The sequence below is a fragment of the Taeniopygia guttata genome, chromosome 36, assembly GCF_048771995.1.
Source record: "Taeniopygia guttata chromosome 36, bTaeGut7.mat, whole genome shotgun sequence".
Classification (NCBI taxonomy): Eukaryota; Metazoa; Chordata; class Aves; order Passeriformes; family Estrildidae; genus Taeniopygia; species Taeniopygia guttata.
This window is the reverse complement of record NC_133061.1, coordinates 1,616,517-1,640,392: the sequence shown is the minus strand read 5'-3', so window position 1 is coordinate 1,640,392 and position 23,876 is coordinate 1,616,517. Positions and strand designations below refer to the sequence as shown.

The 23,876-nt window shown below is 52.8% G+C and overlaps 1 protein-coding gene across 1 annotated transcript in view; it reads right to left on the bottom strand.

Annotated features, from left to right (window-relative positions):
* Positions 1–23,876, bottom strand: part of LOC101233579 (uncharacterized) — a 376,722-nt gene that overhangs the window by 70,316 nt on the left and 282,530 nt on the right. The window contains exon 14 of the mRNA XM_072921324.1: positions 13,955–14,516. Within this exon, the coding sequence (XP_072777425.1) occupies positions 13,955–14,516 (562 nt within the window). The remainder of the gene's footprint in view (positions 1–13,954; positions 14,517–23,876) is intronic.

The following is a 23,876-nucleotide window of genomic DNA, read 5'->3' as shown; positions in this document are numbered from 1 at the left end:
CCTGCCTCCTGCAGGGAGCGGTCTCTCCCTTAAATGGTAGCGGCGTCAGGCGCGGCTGCTGATTGGCTCCGCGCTCTCTGCCGCTCTCCTCCTCTTTCTCCCGCGCACGCGCATCCCTGAAATCGCGCGCCTCCCGGGTTTTCGCGCCGAGACCACCCGTGCCCCGCCCCTCTCCTTGGCGGCCAGCGCCATTTTCAAAGGGGTAAGGTGGCGGCGTGGGTGGCGTCTCTTCTCGAGCTGCAGTTTCGGCGCCTCTGGCTTCCTTCACTAGCCCCTGCCAAAAACATTCCACGCGCTGCTGCACCTCCGGCAACGGGTCACGGACCGGCAGCGGCGGGACGGACGGGGAAGCCACAGCTTTTCGGGGGGCTTCCGCGGCAGGGATTGGGCTCTGATCCGGGGAAGGGGGTGACGCGCCGGGCCCCCCCGGGTCCCCGCTACCGGGCGGATCGTTCTCAGGGGCAGTTTGCATTCCCGCCCCCACCCCTAGCTTGGGAGTAACCAATAAACAGGTACGCGCCGCGCTCCACGTCTCCTGCTCTTCTATTGCCCTGCGCAGGGCTTTCTCCACTTTGCCCCACGCCTTAAGGCTCTTGCCACTGCCTGAGGTTTTCGTGTCCTCGGCCAGCGTGGCTGTGCATTTTTCCCATATTCCCAGATGTAAAACATCTACTGGGCGGTCAATCGCCCCAAGCTCAAGCAGGCTCGCTATAGCAAGATAAAAGTCCTTGAGCTTACACTCGATACCCCACTGCTTATAAATCGCACTTACGACCCTGGCGATGCTGTCCATGACGCTCGCGGGTCCTGGGACGTCTCCCTGCGCCAAGATACGGTCTGACCGCTCCGGCCGCTGCTCCTGTCCAGGCGTATCCCGTTACCCGAGCGAATTTTTCTTCTCCTGGGCTTCGGCACCAGATATGTTGCCTTTATAAAAGACAACGGCGACCTGGTTGCAAGAAGGCAGCACAGCAGCCCGGCCTGTCCGGGCTACTCAGACTAACGACACACGCAGACACCTGTTACAGCATTTTTGAGAGAAAGAGGGCATGAATTGTGAAAGTTGAGCTACTCCAGGCTAGGCCTCAGATTGAGGCCTGGTGGGGCCCTCAAAGCCTCTGACGCAGTTAGAAATTCAGGGTTGTGGCGCAGGTAGAAAATAGTCTTAAAGTACTGTGGGGACCACGGGGGGTGAACTAGTATAGGTTTTATGGTGTACAGTGCAGGCCGTTTTAAGGAAAAGGTAAACAATGTAAGCCTACCAATCAGAGTGTCTTTGTTTCTGTAAACTATATAGAAGCTTATATAAACTACCGCCTGATTTTGAATAAACGGAAAACGCTTGATGAACCACATTGGTTTGAACCTGCGTTTGTCTTGTCCAGCTTTCCGTTTTTCTGAGATTCCCTGGCTTTAAGTGGCGCCCGCACAGGGACTCAGGAGGCTCCGAAAAGGCTGCCAAATTACTTTTAGAGTAACGGGCAGTCAGGTTTGAGTCGCGCGACAGGAATTCAGGTCCAAATCGCCTCATGGTGACGGGACCAGGATCCCAAATTCACTTTTTGTGAACGGGGATCAGGTGGAACGGAGCAGAAGTCTCCAAACTCCGAATTGGGCCGTTCCCAACGGGAGGAAAAAGACTCTTCGCATTGTTGTGTGTTTGCGAGAGTCCGTTGGAGCAGTGGGAAGACCTCGGCGTTCACAAGAGACCCGAACGGCGGGTGTGGACGTGGCCGAGGCCGGGAAGCTGGAGCGGGGTGCTGCCTTGCCGAAGAAAAGCGAGAGCGGAGCAGCCCGCAGAGGTTGGAGGTAAGCCGCGAAGGGAAAGAAAGGGGACGTATTAGGAACGTCTGAGGAAGAGCACCGCGGTTTCTTTCACATATCCTCTCTGAGAGAGGGAAAAAGATAAAAAGAGTCCGATCTTATGCAAGCAATTGACTCGGGGGGCAGAAAGGACAAGAAAACACTATTAGAGCTTGGAGGTGTTTGGAAGAAAGTTTTATATACCTTACAGAGCAGGGCCGCGGACAAAAAGCAGCGGAAGCTGCAGTTCAAACATTTGAGCAGTTCACATCAGAACAGATAGAAGTTCGGAAGCCATCTCGGGTTGAAAAATTTTTTAATGTTTGTAATATGCGGCCAGTGCGAGGGCAGAAAGCTCCAGTCAGCCCCTCTGTCAGAGATGTTGTCGCTCGTTTGGAGGGCGGCACGGAGCTGGGCAGCGCGGGGCCGGCCGGCGCGAGACGGAGCGGGGATGCGGCTGCGCCCGGAGCGGAAGTCTGCTCCCGAGCAGCGGATGTTAACAGCTCGGTGGTTTCGCGAAATGCGGCAGACCAGGAAGTGACCCTCCCGGGTCCCTTGGGAGGCGGGGAGACACCTGAGGAGGCAGGCGGAGTTGGTGACGAAACAGGGCTGAGTCAGGAGGAGGAACTCAGGGGCGGAGATCAAGGCAGAGACCAGGGCGGAGACGGGAGCAAGGCGGCGCCGGCCCTTCGCCCCCCCGCTGCGGCAGCGGCGGCGGCTGCCGCGGGTGCGTGCATGCGCAGACGCGCGGCTCGCCGGTGCCCGGCGGCGGCGGCGGCGAGCACCGGCCAGCCGCCTGGGCGGACCGCGGAGCGGCAGGCAGAGTGGGGCCGGCCGGAGCGGGGCCAGCCGGCACCGAGCCTGAGGCGGCCCCGGGGCGGAGCGGACATCGGCCAAGACACAGAAGGTTCCTTGTTGCCGAGCAACAGCGCATTCCCCGGGGCTCGGCCGCGCTGGAGTCGGAGCAGGCGGGGCGCGGCTGCATCAGGAGCGTCTTCTCGCCCGTCCCCACAGTGACGCAGCAAGGACGGGAGCGAGACGGCACCGTCCCGTTCCCCCCCCCCCCGCAGCGCCCAGCAATGGTGGCGGAGGCGCTGCACAGCCTGGTTGCCATGATAACAACAACGCCGAGAGCAGCAGTGCCACCGATGGCGAGATGGCAACACTACAGCAAAAATTTCAACAGCATTTTTCCAATTCCTCGCAAGAGTCAGAAGACATAATGAAAAAGTATAGCAGTACCGAGTGTTTTCCAAGATACCAAGAAGGATGGACATTATGCAAATGAAAGTTATTTCAAATACAATGTGGATGAAAATTACTGGAAAAAAAAAAAAAAAAAAAAAAGAGATAGAAATGTTAATAATGATTTAATTGCTAAAAATGTCTTTGAAAACAAAGATTTGAGAAGAGTTAGTCAGATGGAATGTTGGCATTGAGTTCACAATTTCTGTTTTTGAGTTTTTATAGATAATAAGATAAATAATAATTGTCAAGTTTTTATGGGTAATGATAAGTAGTGATTGTTACTAATGTTATATGAATGCTTGACAAGATTGTTTTAAACTATTTTAAACATTTCTTGTTAATAGGTTGATCATATAATGTAAGTTGTCTGATTTTTGTGATAAGAATTATTATTAAGATGTTAAGGTATTGAGATGTTGTTTTAATATTTACCGTCAGTTTTCATATGTTTTATGGGTTTTTTTAGGTGATTGATTGTAAGATGTGTTTTTCAGGATCCTGTGTGTTTGATTTTTTAACTACTCATGTGTTTTCTTTATTCAATTTTCTATGCAGCTGCAGTTCATCTTTTAAAAATTTATAGTCCAAGTTCTGGTTCAAGATTTCAGACTTCAAATTCTCAGATTTTTGAAGAAAAGGTTTGTTGTATTTAGAGAATTTTTGTCTTGAAACAAATTTTAGACAGGTTCAATCATTTGATGTTTTGATAAATTGTTAATAATAAGGTTTTTCACTTATAACTGTTATTTTTAAGACTTTTGTTTTAAACATATCTTCCAATTAGAGTTCGAGCTCTGGCCAAGCTCTGGCTCTACGTGGATGATGTGATTGATCCAGGTGTTTTCTGCATCAAAAAAGTATTCAAGTCCTTTTGGCTTGACAATTTGACCATACAGGACAGCTGAGCCTCAAAGGAGGTTTTGGAGAGACATGATCCGGACATGTTTTATCCAAATCTCTGTTGTTTTAAGGTTTTTCAGCTGCTGCAGACTCTGGGATGACAATTTGATAGTGTAGCACTTGGTAACTCTGATTTTATACGTAATATTGATTGTGTATTATTTGATTGATTTTTATTTGTTGTTAGTTTCTTTACTATGTGCATTGCTTTGTTCTTAATGTTTTTCATGTTTATAACAAAGATGTTGATATTTCCATTTCTTCATGCAAGTTTTAGGGAACAGAATTGAGAGAGGACCCTCCAGTCCCTGTGGGGGTGTTGGGTTTGTTTGTGTTTTAACAGGTGCAGAATCTGGATGGATTTCAGTGAAGAATGTGGAACTTCTCAATTGCAAGAGGGCACTGATCTCTCCACAAGTGGATCAGAGGATGCACAGCAAAAGTGGATTGTGCAAAGATTTGTGTTTCACCCACAGAAGATCGTGGCCTTTGAGTTTTTTTTTTATAAGTGTGTTTTTAATGATGTTATAGAATTTTTTTTGCTAAGTTTTTAATAAGTTTTAGTAATGCCTGTGATTTTTCTGTTCATCTTGCCATTGTCTTTCAATGGCAAAAGAAAAGAGGGAGCTCCCAACGGGGATCAGCGGAAATTCTACTTGAGTGAGTGTTTTTACCCATCCAACCAAGAAGTCGTGTGATGGACAGGACAGATGCTCTTGCTGCATTGATACGAAAAGGCAGAAACAGAATTTTAAAAATAGATGAAACAGAAAAATAAGTTGAAATATCATAAGTGTGAAGTTAGATTTATCAGAAGTTAGTTTATTAGAAGTTATAGTTTATGTTTAGAATTAAGATTGTTTCTTTCATGTTAGACAGGGCATTCAAGAACCTGAGAAAAATGTGGTGGGCCTCAATGTTTTTATTTCGCACTTGTTTAATTTTTGGAGTCTCGTTGGGTCCCATGGCAGAGTTCAAGACTTGGACCTGAGCTCAAATAAGTTTAAATAGCACTCTGGGAGCGCAAGCTGTTGCATTTGTGCAAAACCTTAAATTTACTGATGATAGTTTTCAAGAATTTGGTCTTTTGGGTTCTGTCCCAGGAAATTACTGTTTGATATTTGGATCTTATGCTACCAAACCAACTCAAGAAAATGGAAAATTGACAGATGACAACACTTGATTGTCTCCCAGATCACCATTGTATTACAACTATTTAGAATATTGTAGCAATTCGACTCCAAGAGGTAGTGCAGGAAAAACTGCCCCCAGGAACCTTCCTCATTTGTGGGGACCGAGCCTGGTCAGCAGTCCCTCAAAATGCTAGGGGAGGCCCATGTTATATCGGTAGGTTGATGCTTTTTGCTCCCACCATACATCAGGTTCTCGAATTGCCTCAGAAGACTCAACGAGCCAAACGCAGTGTTCTCCAAATGGACACTTCATTTGATAACTGGCTCAATTCTTCAGGTTTTTCTGGCTGGGTCAAAGACAGTGTGTGCAAAAATTAGTTCATTGAGCCTTCACTCCAGCCTGAGTAGCTCAAAAGAAAAAGAGGGAATTGTTACAGCATTTTTGAGAGAAAGAGGGCATGAATTGTGAAAGTTGAGCTACTCCAGTCTAGGCCTCAGATTGAGGCCTGGTGGGGCCTTCAGGCCTCTGACGCAGTTAGAAATTCAGAGTTTGTGGCGCAGATAGAAAATAGTCTTAAGGTACTGTAGGGACCACGGGGTGTGAACTAGTATAGGTTTTATGGTGTACAGTGCAGGCCGTTTTAAGGAAAAGGTAAACAATGTTAGCCTACCAATCAGAGTGTCTTTGTTTCTGTAAACTATATAGAAGCTTATATAAACTACCGCCTGATTTTGAATAAACGGAAAACGCTTGATGAACCACATTGGTTTGAACCTGCGTTTGTCTTGTCCAGCTTTCCGTTTTTCTGAGATTCCCTGGCTTTACCCCTCCATCTCCTCCCCATCCCTGGATCTGCCCCTGTCAGTTCTGTACTCGGTGGTGCCTCCAGCCCTGAACCCCCTCATCTACAGCCTGAGGAACCAGGAGCTCAAGGCTGAAGTGAGAAGAATGATGCCTGGATGCTTTCAGAAACATTAAACTGCTGTCCAATTTCTGCAAATCATTTGTAATAAAAGTCATCTTTGGTACCTCTTGTTGGTTTAGTTGCGGGGATTTTTTTCCCTTTGTTTTTCTTTTTTCATGTTTTCCACAATAAATGTCATTTTTGGTGCCATTTCTCATTTTGTTTGTGTCCACATTCCCTGTGGCCACAGACTGTGTCTATGAGGGGCTGCGCTCTCGGTTGCTTTAAAGGAACTAAAGGATCTTGCAGCAAAGTTTTCTGCAGAGATGCACTTTTGCTGCCTTCTCTGGAGCTCCAGCAGCAATGTCTGTGTGCAGAGCTGGGGGCAGATCAGTGCTGGCACAGCAGCTCTGGTCCTGCTGGCCACACCATTCCTGATCCAGGCCAGGAGCCATTGGCCTTCTTGGCCACCTGGGCACACGGCTGGCTCATGTCCAGCCTACTGTCCATCAGTCCCTGCAGGTCCCTTTCTGCCTGGCTGCTGTCCAGCCCCTCTGTCCCCAGCCTGTAGCGCTGCAGGGGTTGTTGTGGCCAAAGTGCAGGACCCGGCACTTGGACTTGTTAAACCTCACCTCGTTGGGTTTAGGCCCTGGATTCAGCCTATCCAGGGTCCTGTGCAGAGCCCTCCTACCCTCCAACAGATCAACACTCACATCCAGCTTGGTGTTATCTGCAAAAATATCCTTGTTCCAAGGGGCCCCTCAGCATCACAATGTCCCTTTGGTTACACCAGGCCCTGCACTGTCACACTGGTCTCCTTGGTTCCATGGGGCGCCAAAATGTGACAATGGACTCCTTGGTTCCATGGGGCTTCACAGTGTCACAATGTTCTCGTTGGTTCCGCAGTTTCACAGTGGCCCCTTGGTTCCATGGGGCCCCAGGGTGTCACAAAGGCCCCATGGTCACATGAGGTCCCACACTGTCACAATGCTCTCTGTGGCTCCACAAGTCCCCTCAGTGTCACAATGGATTCCTTGTTTCCACGAGCCCACACAGTGTCACAAGGGCTTTCCAGATTCCTTGAGGCCCCAGAGTGTCACAGTGGCCCCTTGGTTACACAAGGTCCTGCAGTGTCACAATGTCCCCTTTGTTCCATGAGGCCTGGCAGTGTCAGAAGTGCCCCTTGGTTCCACTGGGCCCTGGACTCTCCCAATGCTCTCCTTGGTTTCGCAGTGTCACAACGGTGAAACCCCGTGGTTACACGAGGCCCCGCAGTGTCACCATGGCCTCTGTGGTTCCACCAGGACCCAGTGTCACGGGGACTCCCTGGTTCCATTGGGCCCCAGAGCACCACAGTGGAGCCCTGGTTCTATGGGGCTGCACAGTGTCACCATGGTCCTCTTAGTTCCACGAGGCCCTGCAGTGTCACAATGGCCCCAGAGTGTCCCAATCATCACAGAATGACCGAATTAAATAGGCTGGAAAAGACCTTTGGGATCACCAAGTCCAACCAATGCCCTAATACTGCCTTGTCACCCAGACCATGCCACTGAGTGCCACTGGAGAGTGTTGCCTTTATGAGAGACAACGGCGACCTGGTTCCAAGACGACAGCACGGCAGCCCGGCCTCGCCCGGGCTACTCGGGCTAATGACACACGCTGACACCAATGTGGTGGACGGTCAAAAGCCTTTATTATCTTATCTCATGGGTTTAAATAGTCTTGGGTGACTTTGCTACGTCGGGGGGGGTTGGTAGGGTCTCTAGGTTAGTCGGGAGTGGAAAACTACTGGGTTAGGTTTGGTTACATGCTCTGGGGTTAATAGATAACGTGAAGCAGGGAGAAGGGGGAAGGGTCTCTCTTTCCGTCACATCCCGAGATCTTCCGTTTGCCTGTCCCTATCTACCACATCTCCCCTCCCCTTATCATATATAAAATGAGGTAGTCATAGATATAGGCACTGGAGTGAGGTACAAACTTGTAACTTGTTGAGGAAAGGTTGGTTTGGTAAACCTGAGTAATTTTCGCAAGGCGAGTCTCGAAGGCTTTTGCGACTGACTGTGTTTGCAGTTTTTGGTTTACAGTATTTGTTGCTGGCCTACGAACAGAATGTTCATCCGCTCTAGACGGACCTGAACAAACGAGACTGGTTCGTTCAGCAGGCATGGTCCTATTGTAACAGCTAAAAGCAGTATTGCCAGTGGACCTACCAGGGCGGAAATTAAAGTGGTGAGCCAAGGTGATTGATTGAACCAGGATTCAAACCAGCTCTGTTGGGTTTCCCTGTCTCTCTTTCTCTGAGCCAGTCTATCTCGGAGCTCTGCCATGGAGTCTTTAACAACTCCCGTATGATCTGCAAAAAAGCAGCACTCCTCTTTCAAGGCTGCACACAGTCCTCCTTGTTGCATGAACAAGAGGTCCAGTCCTCGCCTATTTTCTAAAACTACTTCTGAAAGCGAAGAGACTGATTTCTCTAGATAGGAGATGGACTTCTCGATCCTCTGCAGGTCCTCGTCGATGGTCATTTGCAGCTGAGAGAGTCCGTGCTGTTGGGTTGCGATGGCTGAGACACCCGTGGCTGTGCCAGCTGCTCCCAGGCCGAGCGGCATTGCGATAGTTATACCTGTGATTATTTCTCTTTTGTGAAGTCTGTCAGGTTCCTCGAGAAGGTGGTATATCTCTTCGTCTGAGTGGTACAGGACCCTAGGGACAATCAGAACTTGGACACAGAAATCGATAGAGTCATTAAATTATGCAAGGAACACACAAGGACTCACTCCGGATCGCTGGCAAATCCACATCCCAGATGCGGATGGGACCACCCACTTATTGGTTTTTCTGTTGGGCTTGACAACTTTAGTGCAGAAGTTGCCTTTCTGCTTTGCTAAGGTTGCATTGCCAAAACATCTGCCCTGTCCTGTGATTTGACTCAGGGTGATTCCTCTGCGGGGGGTGTCCCATCTGCACTGGTGGGGGGCACTGGCTGTGGAGTAACTGAAGGGGGTGTCTAAAGCAACGCCTTCGTAGAAAGGGGGTTTAACATCATAGCAAAACTAACAGGGGTTAGTCAGGTTCGATTTGGTTTCGCTTAGGGTTAGAAAGGTAGCTTTTAAACAGGTTGGCTATGTGGAACACGAAGGATGGGGTGTTCGCTGTGGTGACCTCTTTGAACACCTTGTTACTTGAAAGATGTTGCATGACCCACCTAAATGGCTGGTGAGGGTAGTGGCCTGGGTTGGCTTGCCCTCCGGCCACAAGCCCCAACAGCAAAATTGCACAGAGACACTGTGCATGTCTGGGTCTCACCGGTGTGGGACTCTCGGGTTTTGTCTGACGGTTTGGTGGTCCGTCATCTCCCTCTGGAGCAGGGGTGTATGCATCATGGGACGGTCCACAAGCATGTCCTGCAAACTGAAACTCACAGTTTTCCATTAATTTCGTTCTGAAGGTCAGGTTTGATTGACCTGAGTGGACACCACCTGATTCTGTCCTCTTTTTTATATGAAGCGTTATAGCTATAAATTGGGTGCTTTTCCAAGCTCGGGACGGCCCTCCCACTCCGTTCACTGGGGGGACTTCTTTGCATTGCCAGTGTTGGGGCCACAGGGCTTGGGGCAAGATCGAGCAGTCTGCTCCTGTGTCTGCCCAAAGCTGAAGCTCTATTACATGGGGGTCCTGACTGCTATAAAGGCGGCATGTCCCCCACACCCTCGGGGGCTCTTTCCCTTTTTTCATGGCCAGGGCCATCCAGGGGTCCCATTCTGGGGCCTCCCCTGCTGACCCTGCAGTACAGGCGTTGCTTGCGGTGGTAGTGGGTACGAAGGTACCGCAGGCTGTGTTTGGAGACTCTGCAATTGTGTCGCCGGCGGGGGTATGAGGTATAAGGGCTCCCCGCCCCACTGGGGGTTGGCATAGATGGGCCGCCTTGTATTTGCGGTGGGAGGAGGCTGAGTGCGGTCCGCACGCCCCTCCCCCCGTCCCGTCCCGTTTCCCTGGGGCCGGGACCTGCATTCCTTGGCGAGATGCCCTTTTCTCCCGCAGCCCCAAAAGGATATTTTTCCCCAGCTGGTAAACTGGGCTGGTTCGTATTGTAGTTGTTTTTCGGTGCGGCTTAGAGCTTTACTCGGTTTTGTCTTAGTTTGTGTTGGCTCTGTTTTCTCCGTCTCGGAGTTCCGGCCGGCCCCCGCCGGCTCCTCTGAGCCGGCGGAGCTGCTGCCGGGCTCCGAGTCGGAAGTCGAATGCCAGCGCACTTCCGGGGCTCGGTGCCTTTTTGTTCGGCTCCAAGCTCGCTCCTCCCCGCGGGGGTGGCACCGCTCCCGCCCCCCCGGCTCGCCGCGCCTCCTGCAGGGGGAGGTCTCTCCCTTAAATGGTAGCGGCGTCAGGCATGGCTGCCGATTGGCTCTCTGCCCTCTGCCGCTCTCCTCCTCTTTCTCCTGCGCACACGCGTCCCTGAAACCGCGCGCCTTCCGGGTTTTTGCGCCGAGACCGCCCGCGCCCCGCCCCTCTCCTTGGCGGCCAGCGCCATTTTCAAAGGGGTAAGGTGGCGGCGTGGTTAGCATCTCCACCCGAGCCGCAGTTTCTGCGTCTCTGGCTTCCCCTGCCAGCCCCTGCCAAAAGCATTCCGCGTGCTGCCGCACCTCCGGCAACGGGTCCCTGACCGGCGGTGGCAGGACGGACGGGGAAGCCGTGGTTTTTCGGGGGGTTTCCGCGGCGGGGGTTGGGCTCTGATCCGGGGAAGGGGGTGACGCGCCGGGCCCCCCCAGGTCTCCGTTCCCGGGCGGATCGTGCTCAGGGACGGTCTGAGCTCCCGCCCCCACCCCGAGCCCGGGTCTAACTAATAAACACGTACGCGCCGCGCTCCATGTCTCCTGCTCTTCTATTGCTTTGTGCAGGGCTTTCTCTACTTTGCCCCACGCCTTAAGGCTTCTGCCACTGCCTGAGGTTTTCGTGTCCTTGGCCAGCATGGCTGTGCATTTTTCCCATATTCCCGGATGTAAAACATCCACTGGGCGTTCGGTCGCACCAAGATCAAGCAGCTTTGCTATAGCAAGATAATAGTCTTTGAGCTTACACTCGATACCCCATTGCGTATAAATCACACTTACGACCCTGGCGATGCTGTCCATGACGCTCGCGGGTCCTGGGACGTCTCCCTGCGCCAAGATACGGTCTGACTGCTCCGGCCGCTGCCCCTGTCCAGGCGTATCCTGCTACCCGAGCAAATTTTTCTTCTCCCAGGTTTCGGCACCAGATTTGTTGCCTTTATGAAAGACAATGGCGACCTGGTTACAAGAAGACAGCACGGCAGCCCGGCCTCGCCCGGGCCACTCGGACTAACGACACACACAGACACCAATGTGGTTGACGGTCGAAAGCCTTTATTATCTTATCTCATGGGTTTAAATAGTCTTGGGGGACTTTGCTACATCAGAGGGGGGTTGTAGGGTCTCTAGGGTTAGTCAGGAGTGGAAAACTACTGGGTTAGGTGTGGTTACATGCTTTGGGGTTAATAGATAACATGAGGCAGGGAGAAGGGGGAAGGGTCTTTCTTTCCGTCACATCCCGAGATCTTCCGTTCGCCTCTTCTTATCTACCACAAGGTGAGACCCAAACACGAGTTCCTGGGACATCCAAACCTCCCGGGAGTGTTTGAATATTGTCAAAACTCAGGAGTGTGTTCATGGCCCTGCAGAGGAACCGGATCCGGAGAACGAAGGGTTAAGTTGAGGGCAAGTTCTTTGGCAGGGCCCCAAAACCCTTTTTTATCCCTGGTTAAACTTTGTTTAGTAATCCCTTAGTGAACTTCATTTTTCACACCTGGCTGGGATTTGGGGGGGCCGGGGGGTCCCTGGACAGCCCCCGCTGCTGAGCACTGACCCCCCCTCACCAAGCACCGGGACCCCCCAAAAACCGCACCCACACCCCTTCAGTGCCCCTGACCCCCCCCGTGCACCGACCCCCCCGAGCACCAAGCCCGGACCCCCCTTTGTGCCCCACACCCATCACGGGGGTTCCGCCCCCTCCCCTTTGACCCCCAGAGCCGCAGGACCCCCGGGAACAGCGCCGGGACCGGGGGGGCCCAGGGATGTGAGAATTGGATCCGTAAAGGATTCCCAAATCCTGGCAGAAAGCTCACACTGCCTTGGACTTGTCCATGCAAACTCTGAGATTTTATTGCGCCAGTGAGCAGCTGCAAGGGATTATCAATAATCAATATCAGTATCAGCACCTGAGCAAAATGCTGGGGGTCAATAAGAACCTGCAAAAGGCAATAGAGAAATGCCAAACCCAATAGAAAAAGCAGAAAAATGCCAAAGGCAGCAGGGGAATGCAAAAGCCTTCTGAGTGCTCTCAGAATGTCCCCAGGTGCGGCTAGTAATGTCATCCCAGAAACTCCCATCAGCATGTGGGACAATGCCGATGAGAATTCCCAGAAAATTCCCCGAATTGGTCTCAAATCCTGCGCGAGGAGGGGATGGTGACGCCAGCGCTGTCCACCATGATGTCACTGTCCCTGATGGCATCAGAGCGGTGCCATTGCTGCGGCAGCCCGGGGATATCCTCCATGGCTTTTTGGCACTGCTGGGCCAGTGCGCACCTGCTGGGGCCACCGGGGCCGCCGGAGCCACCACAGGGACTCAAGAGGTCGTGGCTGTCCCCAAGTGTCCCCAGCAGGTGATCCTTGCCCAGGCAGGCACCAGCATCCCACAGCTGCCCAAACTCGGCCACTTCGGCCACCAAGGCCTCAGGGACACCGGGGGACGCCTTCTTTGTCCCCTCCAGGATGGCCTCGATGTCCCCGAGCCGGCGCTGCAGCTCCTCGGGGAACCGCCTGCCTCCTTCACACTCTTCCACCAAGCGCTCCAGCGGCCCCAGGGCCACCTGTGCCCAATGTCCCCTTCTGGTGGCCACCATGGCTTAGCTGCTGGCCACCACGGCCTCTCCCACGGCCTCGTTGGTGGCCGCAGCCACCTGGGCCTTGTGCGTGGCCCCTGCTGAGGCCCTCTTTTCCCTGCCCAGGGCCACCTTCAGCCGCTGGGCTGTGGCCCCAGGCTGCTCCCAGCTGTCCTCCTGCGGGTGGCCATGTTCTGCAGGTCCCCGGCCCGGATGGCAGCGATGGCCACGCCCCAGCAGGCGTCGCGGAGCTCGGTGGCATCCCAGGCCAGCAGGGCCCAGCTGTCCTCGAGCCTGACCACCAACTCCTGCCAGGCCAGGCCGCAGCTCTCACATCGGCCCAGGTGGCTCCTGGGGTGGCCCCAAGCGCAGCCAGGGCCTGGCCCAGGGAGGGGACACCACAGTGGCCCAGGGAGGTGACATCGCCTGGTCCAGGGTCTCACGGAGACTCTAGGTGAAGTTCCTCAGGTTCGCGTGCAGGACTCTGGGGACATGAGCTGCTGCACGTCCCTCTGTGACCCGGTCATGGTGGCTGCCACCTCACCCAGGGTGGCCACCACATTCACCAGTGACTCCAGCTGGTACGGGGACACCTGGGGAGGGGACAGGGGAGGGGTCAGGGACCTGGTGGCACTTGTGGCCTACTGTGGTGGCCCCTGTGCCCTCCCAGGGTCCCCTTTGTCCCCTCCCTGGAGGGCTCTGCTGTCCCCTCTGTCCCTTTGTCACCCCCTCATCCCCTCTGTCACACCCCTGCCACCCCCTACTGTCCCCTCTTCTTGCCCAGGGAGCCTTAAACTGTGTCTGTGTCTCCCACAGTTTCTGATCAGTCAGGCCTCAGATATTGGGCCCCTTTATCAGCTCCATTGCTTTACTCTCTGTTTTATTCCCCATACGGGGGCACCAGGGCTCTGCCCAACGGGGGTCACTGGGGATGATCCAGCCTGGATGCTCCCGTGGCGGATGGAGCTGGAGCAGCGCACCAAGCTCTTCCCTCACTCTCTTCCCTCACTCCAAGCTCTTCCCTCACTCGGGGCACTTACAGGGCTTCCCTTAGTGGTGCCTCCGTTGGTGCTGGGTCAAGTTTGAGCTCCTGGAGAAGCTCTTCCCACACTTCCCACACTCGTAGGGCCTCTCCCTGGTGTGGATGCGCCGGTGCCTGGTGAGGTTGGAGTTGCGGTTGAAGCCCTTCCCGCAGTCGGGGCAGCGGAAGGGCCTCTCCTCAGTGTGACTCTGCTCATGTCTGAGGAGATCGGAGCTGGTCTGAAACATTTTCCCACACTGGGGACACTCGTAGGGCCTCTCCCCAGTGTGGATGCGCTGGTGTGTTCTCAGACCTGAGCTCTGCCCAAAGCTCTTCCCACATTCCAAGCACTCATAGGGCCGTTCCCCAGTGTGCGTCACCTGGTGCACCATCAGGCCAAACTTGTGTCTGAAACCCTTCCCACACTCCGCACACTCATAGGGCCTCTCCCCGGTGTGGATGCGCCGGTGCACGGTGAGGCTGGAGTTGTGCTTGAAGCCATCCCCGCAGTCGGGGCAGCGGAAGGGCCTCTCCTCTGTGTGAATCCGCTCATGGACAAGGAGATCAGAGCTGGTCCGAAACCTCTTCCCACACTCCCCACACTCGTAGGGCCTCTCCCCAGTGTGGATCCTCTGGTGCCGGATCAGGTTGTCGCTCCGACTAAAACCCTTCCCACATTCCAAGCACTTGTGGGGCTTCTCCCTGCCATGAGACTTCTCCACCAGCTCCGAGCTCCGGCTGGATCTCCGCCCGCCTTCCTGGCTCAGGGGGGCTCTTTCCTCCATGCAGCTCCCTGGGCTGGGTTTGCAGCTCCTCCTCCTGCAGCATCTCGAGGGCTTTTCCTCCTCCTCCATCCAGACACGCCCAGGGAATGAAAAATCCTGGTTTGGGGAAAAAAACAAGAGGAGAGCACCTTGGACTGGAGATTCCTCCTTGCCCAAGTTCATCTCAGGAAGTCATTGGGAATCTTTGGTCTGTAAGAACCTCCAAAACACCAAGATTCAGCCCAAAAATCCTACAAACTTCCAAGACACAGATCAAAAACTCCTCAAACAGCATAAGTCAGGAAAAACCTCCTCCAAAACATAAAGATTCAGCTGCCACATAAAACCAAAGCACCAACATTTAGCCCAAGAAAGCTCAGAAACACCATGATTCACCCCGTTAAAATCCTGGATCCCCCTCCACAGTCACCTGCTGCATGTGGGGGGAGCAACGCTCCTGGGGCTGGAGGGAGGCTGCAGATACAGGGAGGGGTGGAACCTTCTGCTGCTTCCTCTTTCTGCTCCTCCTCCTCCTCCTGTGTCCCTACTCTTCCTCACACTCCTCTTCCTCCTGCTATTCCTCCTTCTCCTGCACAATCCCACCCTCTCCTGCCACCTGCATCGTTTGACCATTCTGTTCCTCAAGCCTGCTTCTCCTTCCCTTCTCCTCCTGCCCCCAGGCCCAGCACCCACTGCCGGCTCCCTCTCCCCCCCAGACCCACAGCATCCCAGCCGAGGGGCAGGGATGGAGCTGGGGCAGGTCGGGCTGGGGCAGCGCTGGGCTCTCGGCCGCTCCCGCCCGCACTCGGTCCCCACTGCAGCCGCTCCCGCCAGGACAGCGCGGGGGGGCCCGGCCTTGGCGCTGCCCCACTCCCACCTCCCCAAATTCCCCTCGGGGGGCGATGGGGCCGAGGGGGGGGCGCAGGTGGGGTCCAGGTGGGGAACGCGGGGAGCTGCGAGTCTGCCTGGCAACTGGTGAGTCATCAGCGCCGCGGGCTCTGATTGGCTGAGCTCTGCCTGAGGGCTGCGCCTGCAGCAAAGAGGGGACACCCTGCTCCAGGGGGGATGTCCCACAAACGGGGGACCCCCATGAAAGGAACAAGAGCAAAGTGTCTTTACAAACAGATGCTCTGAATCTGCTCGGAGATAGGGTCAGGAAACTGTACATAAGGAAGTGACAGGAGAAGCCTTGGTTTCAGAAAATGTTATTAATTGATGACACAGACTGCTGCTCAGCCAAGGCCCTGCTCTATTAATGAACTTCCAGAAAAACAACAAAGACTTAACAGAGCCATGAATATCATTTGCTATATAAAAGCAGGGAGCATATTAAGTTGGGTATGTAGAAGGTGGATTGGGAAAACTGTAGCTGTCAACTACTTCAGCCAATGGGGAAATCAGAGGGAGATGTGGCCAGGAGAATTAGGATGAAATGGAGGCTGTGTCCTCCAGCAATTGGAGAGATCCCATGGGGAATGTCCCATGGCCTCTCCCATTTTTAGAAATGAAATTAGTTTCACAGGACTCCTCTGTCTGCTTTGTGGACAGAATCCTCTGGTGATGTCAATTTTCCCGCACACCCTGGGGCAGGGAGTGCAGCTGAAGGTGCCTCACCCACTTTGGGTGATCGGCTCCCTTGGCTGGCGGCGGCACCGGGGATTGATTGGGGACCCGGGAGTGACCAGGAGACAGACGAGTGACACATCAGGGGGGTCTGTGAAGAGTCAGCAGGGAGAGAGCACTGAAAATCTCATCAGTGAGTGCCCTGGGATCTTCGGGGAGTGAACATGGCAGGGCACCCATGGAGGGGAGAAAAGGGAAAGCCACTGAGGGGTCCTGGCCAAAGGAATGATGATCCCAAAATGTCTCTGAAGGGTCCCTTGGGATAATGTGGAGGTAGTTTGCACATTCCCCCAGAGGTAATTAAGGACATGGACACCCAGGCGGGCAATAAGGGAAGGGGAGAAGGGATTTGGACAACAGGGGATGGACGGTGTTGGTGTGCTGGGAAGGGATCGGGTGAAGGGGAGTGTGCAGCAATATGGTTCAGGCAAGAAGCAGCAGGAGGAATCTATGTGGTAAGAAAAAGGATGATGGCAAAGAGGAGGAACAGAAAAATATTCACGATTGGGATGTTTTTCAGCAGGGTCTTATCCTGACAATTTGCCAGCTGATACTTTGAATTCCCAGTTTCCAGGAGAGGAAAAGCAGGAGGTCAGGATGTCAGGGGTTTCTCTGTGCTGGGCAGCGGCAGCAGCGGGCGCAGAGGTGCGGGACCGGGAGCAGGGCTGGGGGCCTGTGGGGAGCTGCGGGGCCGGGCCGGGGCTGTGGGGCAGCCGGGGCTCAGCGCCGGGCGCTGCCTGAGCCCACCAGCCCCGGGCAGGGCCGGCAGTGGCCCCCGGCCCCCAGGAGGCTGCGGGACGCCCCGGCCGCTGCCCGGCCCCGGGGAGCTGCCGGCCCTGCCCGCCGGGGGGGCCGCCTTTGGACACTGCGGCAGGACAGGCACCGGCTCTGCCACACGGGCTGTGCAGGGGACCCTGAGCACAAGGAGCAAAACAAAGCAACATCTGGGAAACGCAGATTTTCATGGTTGGACATAGAAGTGAATTTTCTCAGGCAGCCGGTCTCAAAGCAATCAGTGGTCAGGTTTGGATATTGGCACTGGGAGTGGCCACTGAAGGCATGGGCACGCCTCTGAGAACACAGGGTTCAAAGCAAGAACTCCCAGCAGAACTGTCTCTTTGCAGAGTGCAGACTCTCCCCCGCCCACCACGGGCTGGGTGGGGGAATGGAAGCCCTGCAGCCTGGGAGGGATAGGCCAGGGGGAGGAAACCTGAGATGTCTTTGTTCCCCACGCCCCCACACCACCAGAGGGAAACAGACAGAGAGCCTGAAGGCACCTGGAAATTCACTGGCAGAGGAGAAGGAGAAGGGGGGGAAGGTGGGGGGGGGGGGGGGGGAGGTGCCCAGCCCTGGGAGTTGGGGTTTGGGCTGAGATTTCAGGAGTCAGGGGAGTCCAAGACTTTTAACCCTTTCCTGGGAAATGAAAGCTTTGTGAAATATTACTCATTCTCCACTTGAAAGAGAAAAGAGACAGTCTGGGACCTGAGATGTTAGGGAAAGAAGGTTGGGGGGGAGATGATGGAGTGGCTTTTGGCTGGACTTTTCTTGTAAGCCATTGACTGAACCAGTTTCTCCTGCAACAGAGACTGCATCTTTAGGGGAATGCAATGGTGAGCCAAGAGACCTGCTTCAGCAAATTCCAGCACAGGAATGGAGTGAACAGAGGAAAGCTGAGGAGGGTGTGGTGATGCCCTCTGTCTTCAGGAAGAAGATCTCCGTTTGCACCCTCAGCCCCAGGGGAGGAGGAAAATGGGGGGGGGACTATGGTCCCAAAATGAAAACTGAACTGTTGTTTCTTTTGTTCCTTGGCAAAGCATCCTTAAAGGAGCCCTATGAGCAGTCTGTCCATGCACGGCGGTGAGGGCACTGTGACATGGCAAGGAGAGTGTCACACTGGCACATTTTCTCTGGGCAGTGCCATGTGTGACATGGAAACACGAGAGGTGGCAATTGTGTTTCCTGGGGGTCTGTGGTGCAAGAGAGACTCCTCTCTCCCCTGATAGACTGAGTATTGATTATCTGAAAGGTGATGACCTGATTGAGGGTCCAAGTTGTGTCCCACTGTGATTTGCTGGAGTTTGGGTGCGGGGAGGAGGAATGTTTTGGAAGGTTTTAATTCTGGATGTAGTGTGTATCTTTTATTATAGTAGCAGCTTGATAAAGTTATTTCTCCTTTATTTCTAAGCTTAGGCCTGCTCTGCTCTGTTCCTTATTGCATCTCACAGCACTTATTTGGGAAGCTGGATTTCCATGAGGACACAGGCATTGTGCCAGCATCAAAACATGACATGATGGTACATGAAGGATCAGGATTTTCTGTGAAGGATTTGGTTTGGGTCCCTGCAGAAAGGAAAGATTTTGCAGAAAGCTCAGCAGCTCTCAGAGGATGAGCACCCACAGGCAGTGACCGGGGCTGCAGGAGTGGCAGAAGAAGGCCCTGCAGCACTTGGGCACAAAGGCACAGCAGCTGAAGGCAAGGAGGGATGAGCAAAAGGCCAAGCTGAAGGCAAAGGCCATGGCAGAGTTCCCACAGCCCCTGAGGGACCAACCCCAGGGCCCAAGGGGGCCCCAGCACCCAGGGGACGGCCTCGGCCACAAGCACCTGGCAGAGGCATTGCCCTCCTGGCCAGGGCAGAGCCCACCCAAACAGCCCCTGGGAAGGAGTCAGGGCTCCAGCTGCAGCCCACAAGGACACTGCAAGCACAGACAGCAGCACCCTCAGGAGGAGCGAGTCCACCCCTGCATGGACATGGATTGTCAGGGCTCTCTGAGCTCCCATCCCACCAGGGACCCACCACACTGCAGCCCTGGAGAACATCCAGGCCGGGTCTGCATCCAGAGGAGGCATCTCCTGATGGACACAGGGGCCTCTCCATCCACTCTGAATCTTACACCTAAGGGGGGAAAATTGGAAAGGAATGTTTTCATTATTAAGGGAATAAATGGGAAAGCTGAGCTGGTGTCATTTGTTCAATTAGGAGCTGTGGGGGATAGGTTTGAAATAAACCGATTTTTTTTCTTCCTACTCTGATTGTTATTAACTAGGAAGGAATTTGATGGTGGCATTGTAATATTGTAAAAGGTGATACAGAGGCTATTGCTGCTGTACCTTTGTGTCAAATGTCTGGCAAGGCCTATGCTGAAGGAACCCAGAGGTGTGGGCAGCCCCAGAGGAAAAATTTAATTTGGATTCCCTCCAAATTACTCTACAGCAACCAGGACAAGTGGGGGCTAAAAGCAACACCCTGTTCCAGGGGAGGGAAGGAAGGGCTCACAGCCTGGTATGGAGTCCCTGCTAAAGGCAGGGCTTTTGGAGCCAGGGATGTCTCCCTACAGCACTCCTATTCTGCCAGTCAGGGAATCAGATGGCTCCAGTGAGGAGCACAAGAACAAGTGGTAGAAAAAGCCTTTGAGTATTTGAAAAGAAAAAACAAGGCAAAGGGTGGAGAAAAGGGTTAAATATTTGGGAAATGCAGGGCCTAAAGATTCCTGGTGGATTCACACAGAGAGGGTGAGGGCAATCTCAGAAGTAACTTTTCCCAGGACCAAAAAGGAGCTGCAAAAATTTTGAGGATTAACAGGGAATTTCACAGCCTGGATTGAGGATTCTCTCTTCCAGCCAGAACATTGTAGGACTTTTTAACCCCAGACAGCCTCCATGCTGTGGTATGGACAGGAGAAAGTGAATAAAACTTAGGAAAATGAAAACCCAAAAATATTGATGCCTCAGCTGTGGGTCTTCCAGACTCAGAAATGAAATCAAACATGTAGGTAAATGTTCAACAGGGCCATGCCAAAAGAAATCCTTGGGCCAAGATATTTCACCCAGTGGCCAGAGTGACCTCATTGCCTGCAGAATTGTGGAGCCACAGCTTCAACACGAACCGAGGCCCAAAACCTGATGACAACAGGATCTCCAACTGTTCCAGTCTGCCATCAAGTTCAAGCTTTGATAACCAAAAGAGCCTCGCAATGGATGAGCAGTGCTCGGTTATTACAGTGTGAAACTTGTTCAGTGGCACAGGAGGATTCAGAACTGAGGACAGGGGAAGGGTTTAACCCAGCCTCCTGTTTGAACAGCTCCCAGAGGGGCTGGGAAGAAACCCAGCACTGCATTCAAGTGACACAGCTCCAGACCCAGCCTGGGGGAGATTCAGGAGACATTGCCTGGCCTGAGGCAGAAAATGTCTTTGTGGATGGCTCTTCAAGGGCAGCAGAAGGGAAAAGAGTTCCAAGACACAGTGTTATTGAGGAAAGGGAATCAGACAAAGCCCAGGTTACCCCCCATGGTCAGCTCAACCGGCACAGCTGTGTGTGCTTGTAAGAGCCTGGTACTGACATGCCCTGGGCAGGAAGGCTTCAATATCTTCTGGTGACACCATCTCACCTAACAGGGGGGCAAAAGCAATTCTGATTGCTCAGCAGCCACTGGATCACTTATTAAGGTATTTCTAAAAGACATTACTCCAATAAAAGGTATTGTGGAAGCAACAGACTCAGAGAGCAGAACTCATTTTTCAGGAAAGATCCTCCAGGGGGTTATGGCAGCTTTAGGAATACAATGGGACCTCCAGAACCCCTGGCACCCCCAGAGCTCAGGCTGGGTACAAAGAATGAAAGGGGAAAGAAAGAAACACCTTTGGAAGCTGGGATAGAAACCAAGATGCCATGGGTACAGCTTTTGCCATTGGCTTGGGCAAGAAGTAGAGCGAGACCCAGGGCAGATATTCAATTATTTCCCCTTGGAATTGATCTCGGGAATTCCTTACCCTGGGAATTCTCCTCCTAGTGCAGGGTGGAGATAAGGGATGCACATTTAAAGCAGTCTGTGGCCAGAATCCTGTCTCTGGTGCAATCTCTCCCCCAGGAAGCTGGGCTGGCACAGAGCCTGCCTTGGCACTTTGCTGTTGCCAACATCCCAGCAGGACATCGGCCCACACATCCTCTGCTGAAATCCTCGGCCTGGCCACCCTCCTTTGGCAGCTCCAGCCACCGGGGACAGCCCTTGCTGCCACTGCTGCAGCTTCAGCGCTCTCTGGGCCTGCCCTGCCACAGCTGCTGGGCAAGAGCACGGGACAATTCCACTCTGGCTCTCACTTACACTCACACACTGCCCTGCCTGCCATGGCATTGATGGAAAATACACCAGCTCATAGACTTTAACATTGTTAACCTTTGATTTCTCTACTCAGGCTTGCTTTGCCTTGGCCCTGGGGAAGAAATGTTAAAGGTTTTGTTAAGGGATGTTACACCACTCAATGGAGATGAGTTTAACATCTCAACACACTGGGAATGGCCCAAAAGATACCCACAAAGATAATGCCCAGCAGCAAAACATCAACCTCTGCAGCAAACAGCAACCAACACCTACCCCAGACACTGCCAGGGCTGCAGACACCTGGTCTGCAAAAGGCTCAGAAGGAAATCCAGCACTTCCCACCTCATTAACAGCTGAAGCAAAGAAATCTGCACAACTTGAAACTACAGAACATTAAACCAGTGGATTTAGATTGCTTTAGACTGTATTAAGTTAGGGAAAAATCGAGTAAAACCCACGTATCATGGAACGATTTTTTCTGCACACCCGGGCTATGTGGGGATGGAATGATTTCTGCAGCACATCCTGGCCAGAATTAAGGAATGCCTTGACTCTTCCACTAAACATAGTGGTGGAGTTTTTTCTTTCCTGCAGTTTCAGTGCAAAGTCTATAGCATTGGAGTATTTTTTGTAATAATCCCACTTCTATATTGCCGGTTAGGTTTCGGTAGGGATGTGAGAATGAGTTTTTACTCCGAGGTGAAGGAGAAGAAAGTGAATTGCTTTGGAATTTTTTTGTCTGTGTTTTACGTGGCTCTTACAGATACCAAAATTTTGGTCTGCGTTTTTCAACGTTCACCTTTAGGCTGCACTTCGCAAAACTAGAAGAGATTTAAATGTGACTCTTTTACCCATAAACAGTAAACACATGATCTGAAGGAAAAAAAAAATCAGCTGGTTGTGGGGGGGCCACACGTGAGGCTGCTCTGGAAGAGAAGCTGCATTCCAGGAACCCAGGAGGAGCTTTAGAAATGCAAATTAACACTGCCGGGCAGAGTGGGGACAATGTACCTGACTCTTCTTGCCTGGGGCAGGAATTGGCTGATTCCCTCTGCCCCTCACCCCAAGCTCTGCCTGCTTGCACAGATGGAATCTGCACAGCTGAAGGCAGAGCCCATGGTGAGGATCTGACTCTGAAACAGAAATGGCTGAAGCTGCAAAGGGAAACAGCAAATGGAGAATGTTGTGAAAACTTCTCTAAAATAAGGGGGGGGGGGTTAATCCCTCTGCCCACTCCAACATCTGCTGCCACTGTCTGTGCTGTACAGGGTGTATCAGAGCACTGGGGTTTTTGCTAGAACAAGTTCAGAGAAATTAGTTGGAATTCAAGTATTTGATTATGTATTTAGAAAAATGCAGTCATTGATGCAGCCTCAGCCTGAGGGAGCACCCAGAAATGGAGAAAAGATGAAGGGCCACCAGAACAAATTCTACAACACCATGGACCAGCCCCTGGGAACCCAAACCAATTCATATCAGGAGACAGAACCCGTTTATCATTTCAATGGCATCATTAGATTAAAAGCTGTCCTCAAAAGAAGAAGCAACTAGACAGCTCCAGCTCCTGACCTTCCTGCTGATCAAGCCACTGAAAGAGGAACACAACATTTCACCACGGGATGAGATCAGATTATCTGTGAGCAGAAAAAGGAGGAGTGTGTGGAGAACTAAATTGCTAAACTAAACTAAACTGGAGAACTAAACTAAACTGCTGTTGGCAAAGAGATGACAGAGGTAAAGTGGTGAAAAAGATAAAAAAAGAAGTAGGTGAACAGTTTATGTGTTGGTCCAAACATGGAAAGGATGGGAATGGGACACACTTTCGTGGCTCCCGGGCAGTCCAGGGGTTAAACAAATGCTGCTTCTCCTCTTCTGTGCTGCAGAAACTCTCATCTTTTTACCATGCTCCACACCTTGGCAGTGCAGCTCATCCAGCAGCTGAGCCAGGGGATGCAGGTGGCAGCCAGGCCTCCTGATCCACAAACGGCTACAAAAGGACAGGGAATGAGGGCACCGAGAATAATCCCAAAACCAAAGAGGACCCGGGAAGAAGAAAACAGAGTCGAGGAGTGAATCTGCCTGGTGATAGGGCCAGGCAACTGTAGATAAGGAAGTAACGGGGAAAACCATCAGTTCCAATAAATTTCACAAATTGAGCCACACAATTTCTCAAAGTCCCGCTAAATTCCCGAATTTCCAGGAGAACAAAGGCTTAACAGAGCCATGAATATCGGCTGGTATACAAAAGGAGGGTGCATATTAACGAGGACAGGCAGCAGGCGCATCGGGAAGTCTGAACCTTCCAAGGACCTCAGCCCGTGGGCAAAGGCAGAGGGAGATGCGGCCGGGAAAATGAGGATAAAAAGGAGGCTGCGGACTACAACCACGGCAGAGAGCGCACGGCAAATGCCCCACGGCCTCTCCCCGTGCTCGGCAATAAAGTCACTTTTACAGGACTCCTCGCTCTCCTCCGGCCACAGAAACCTC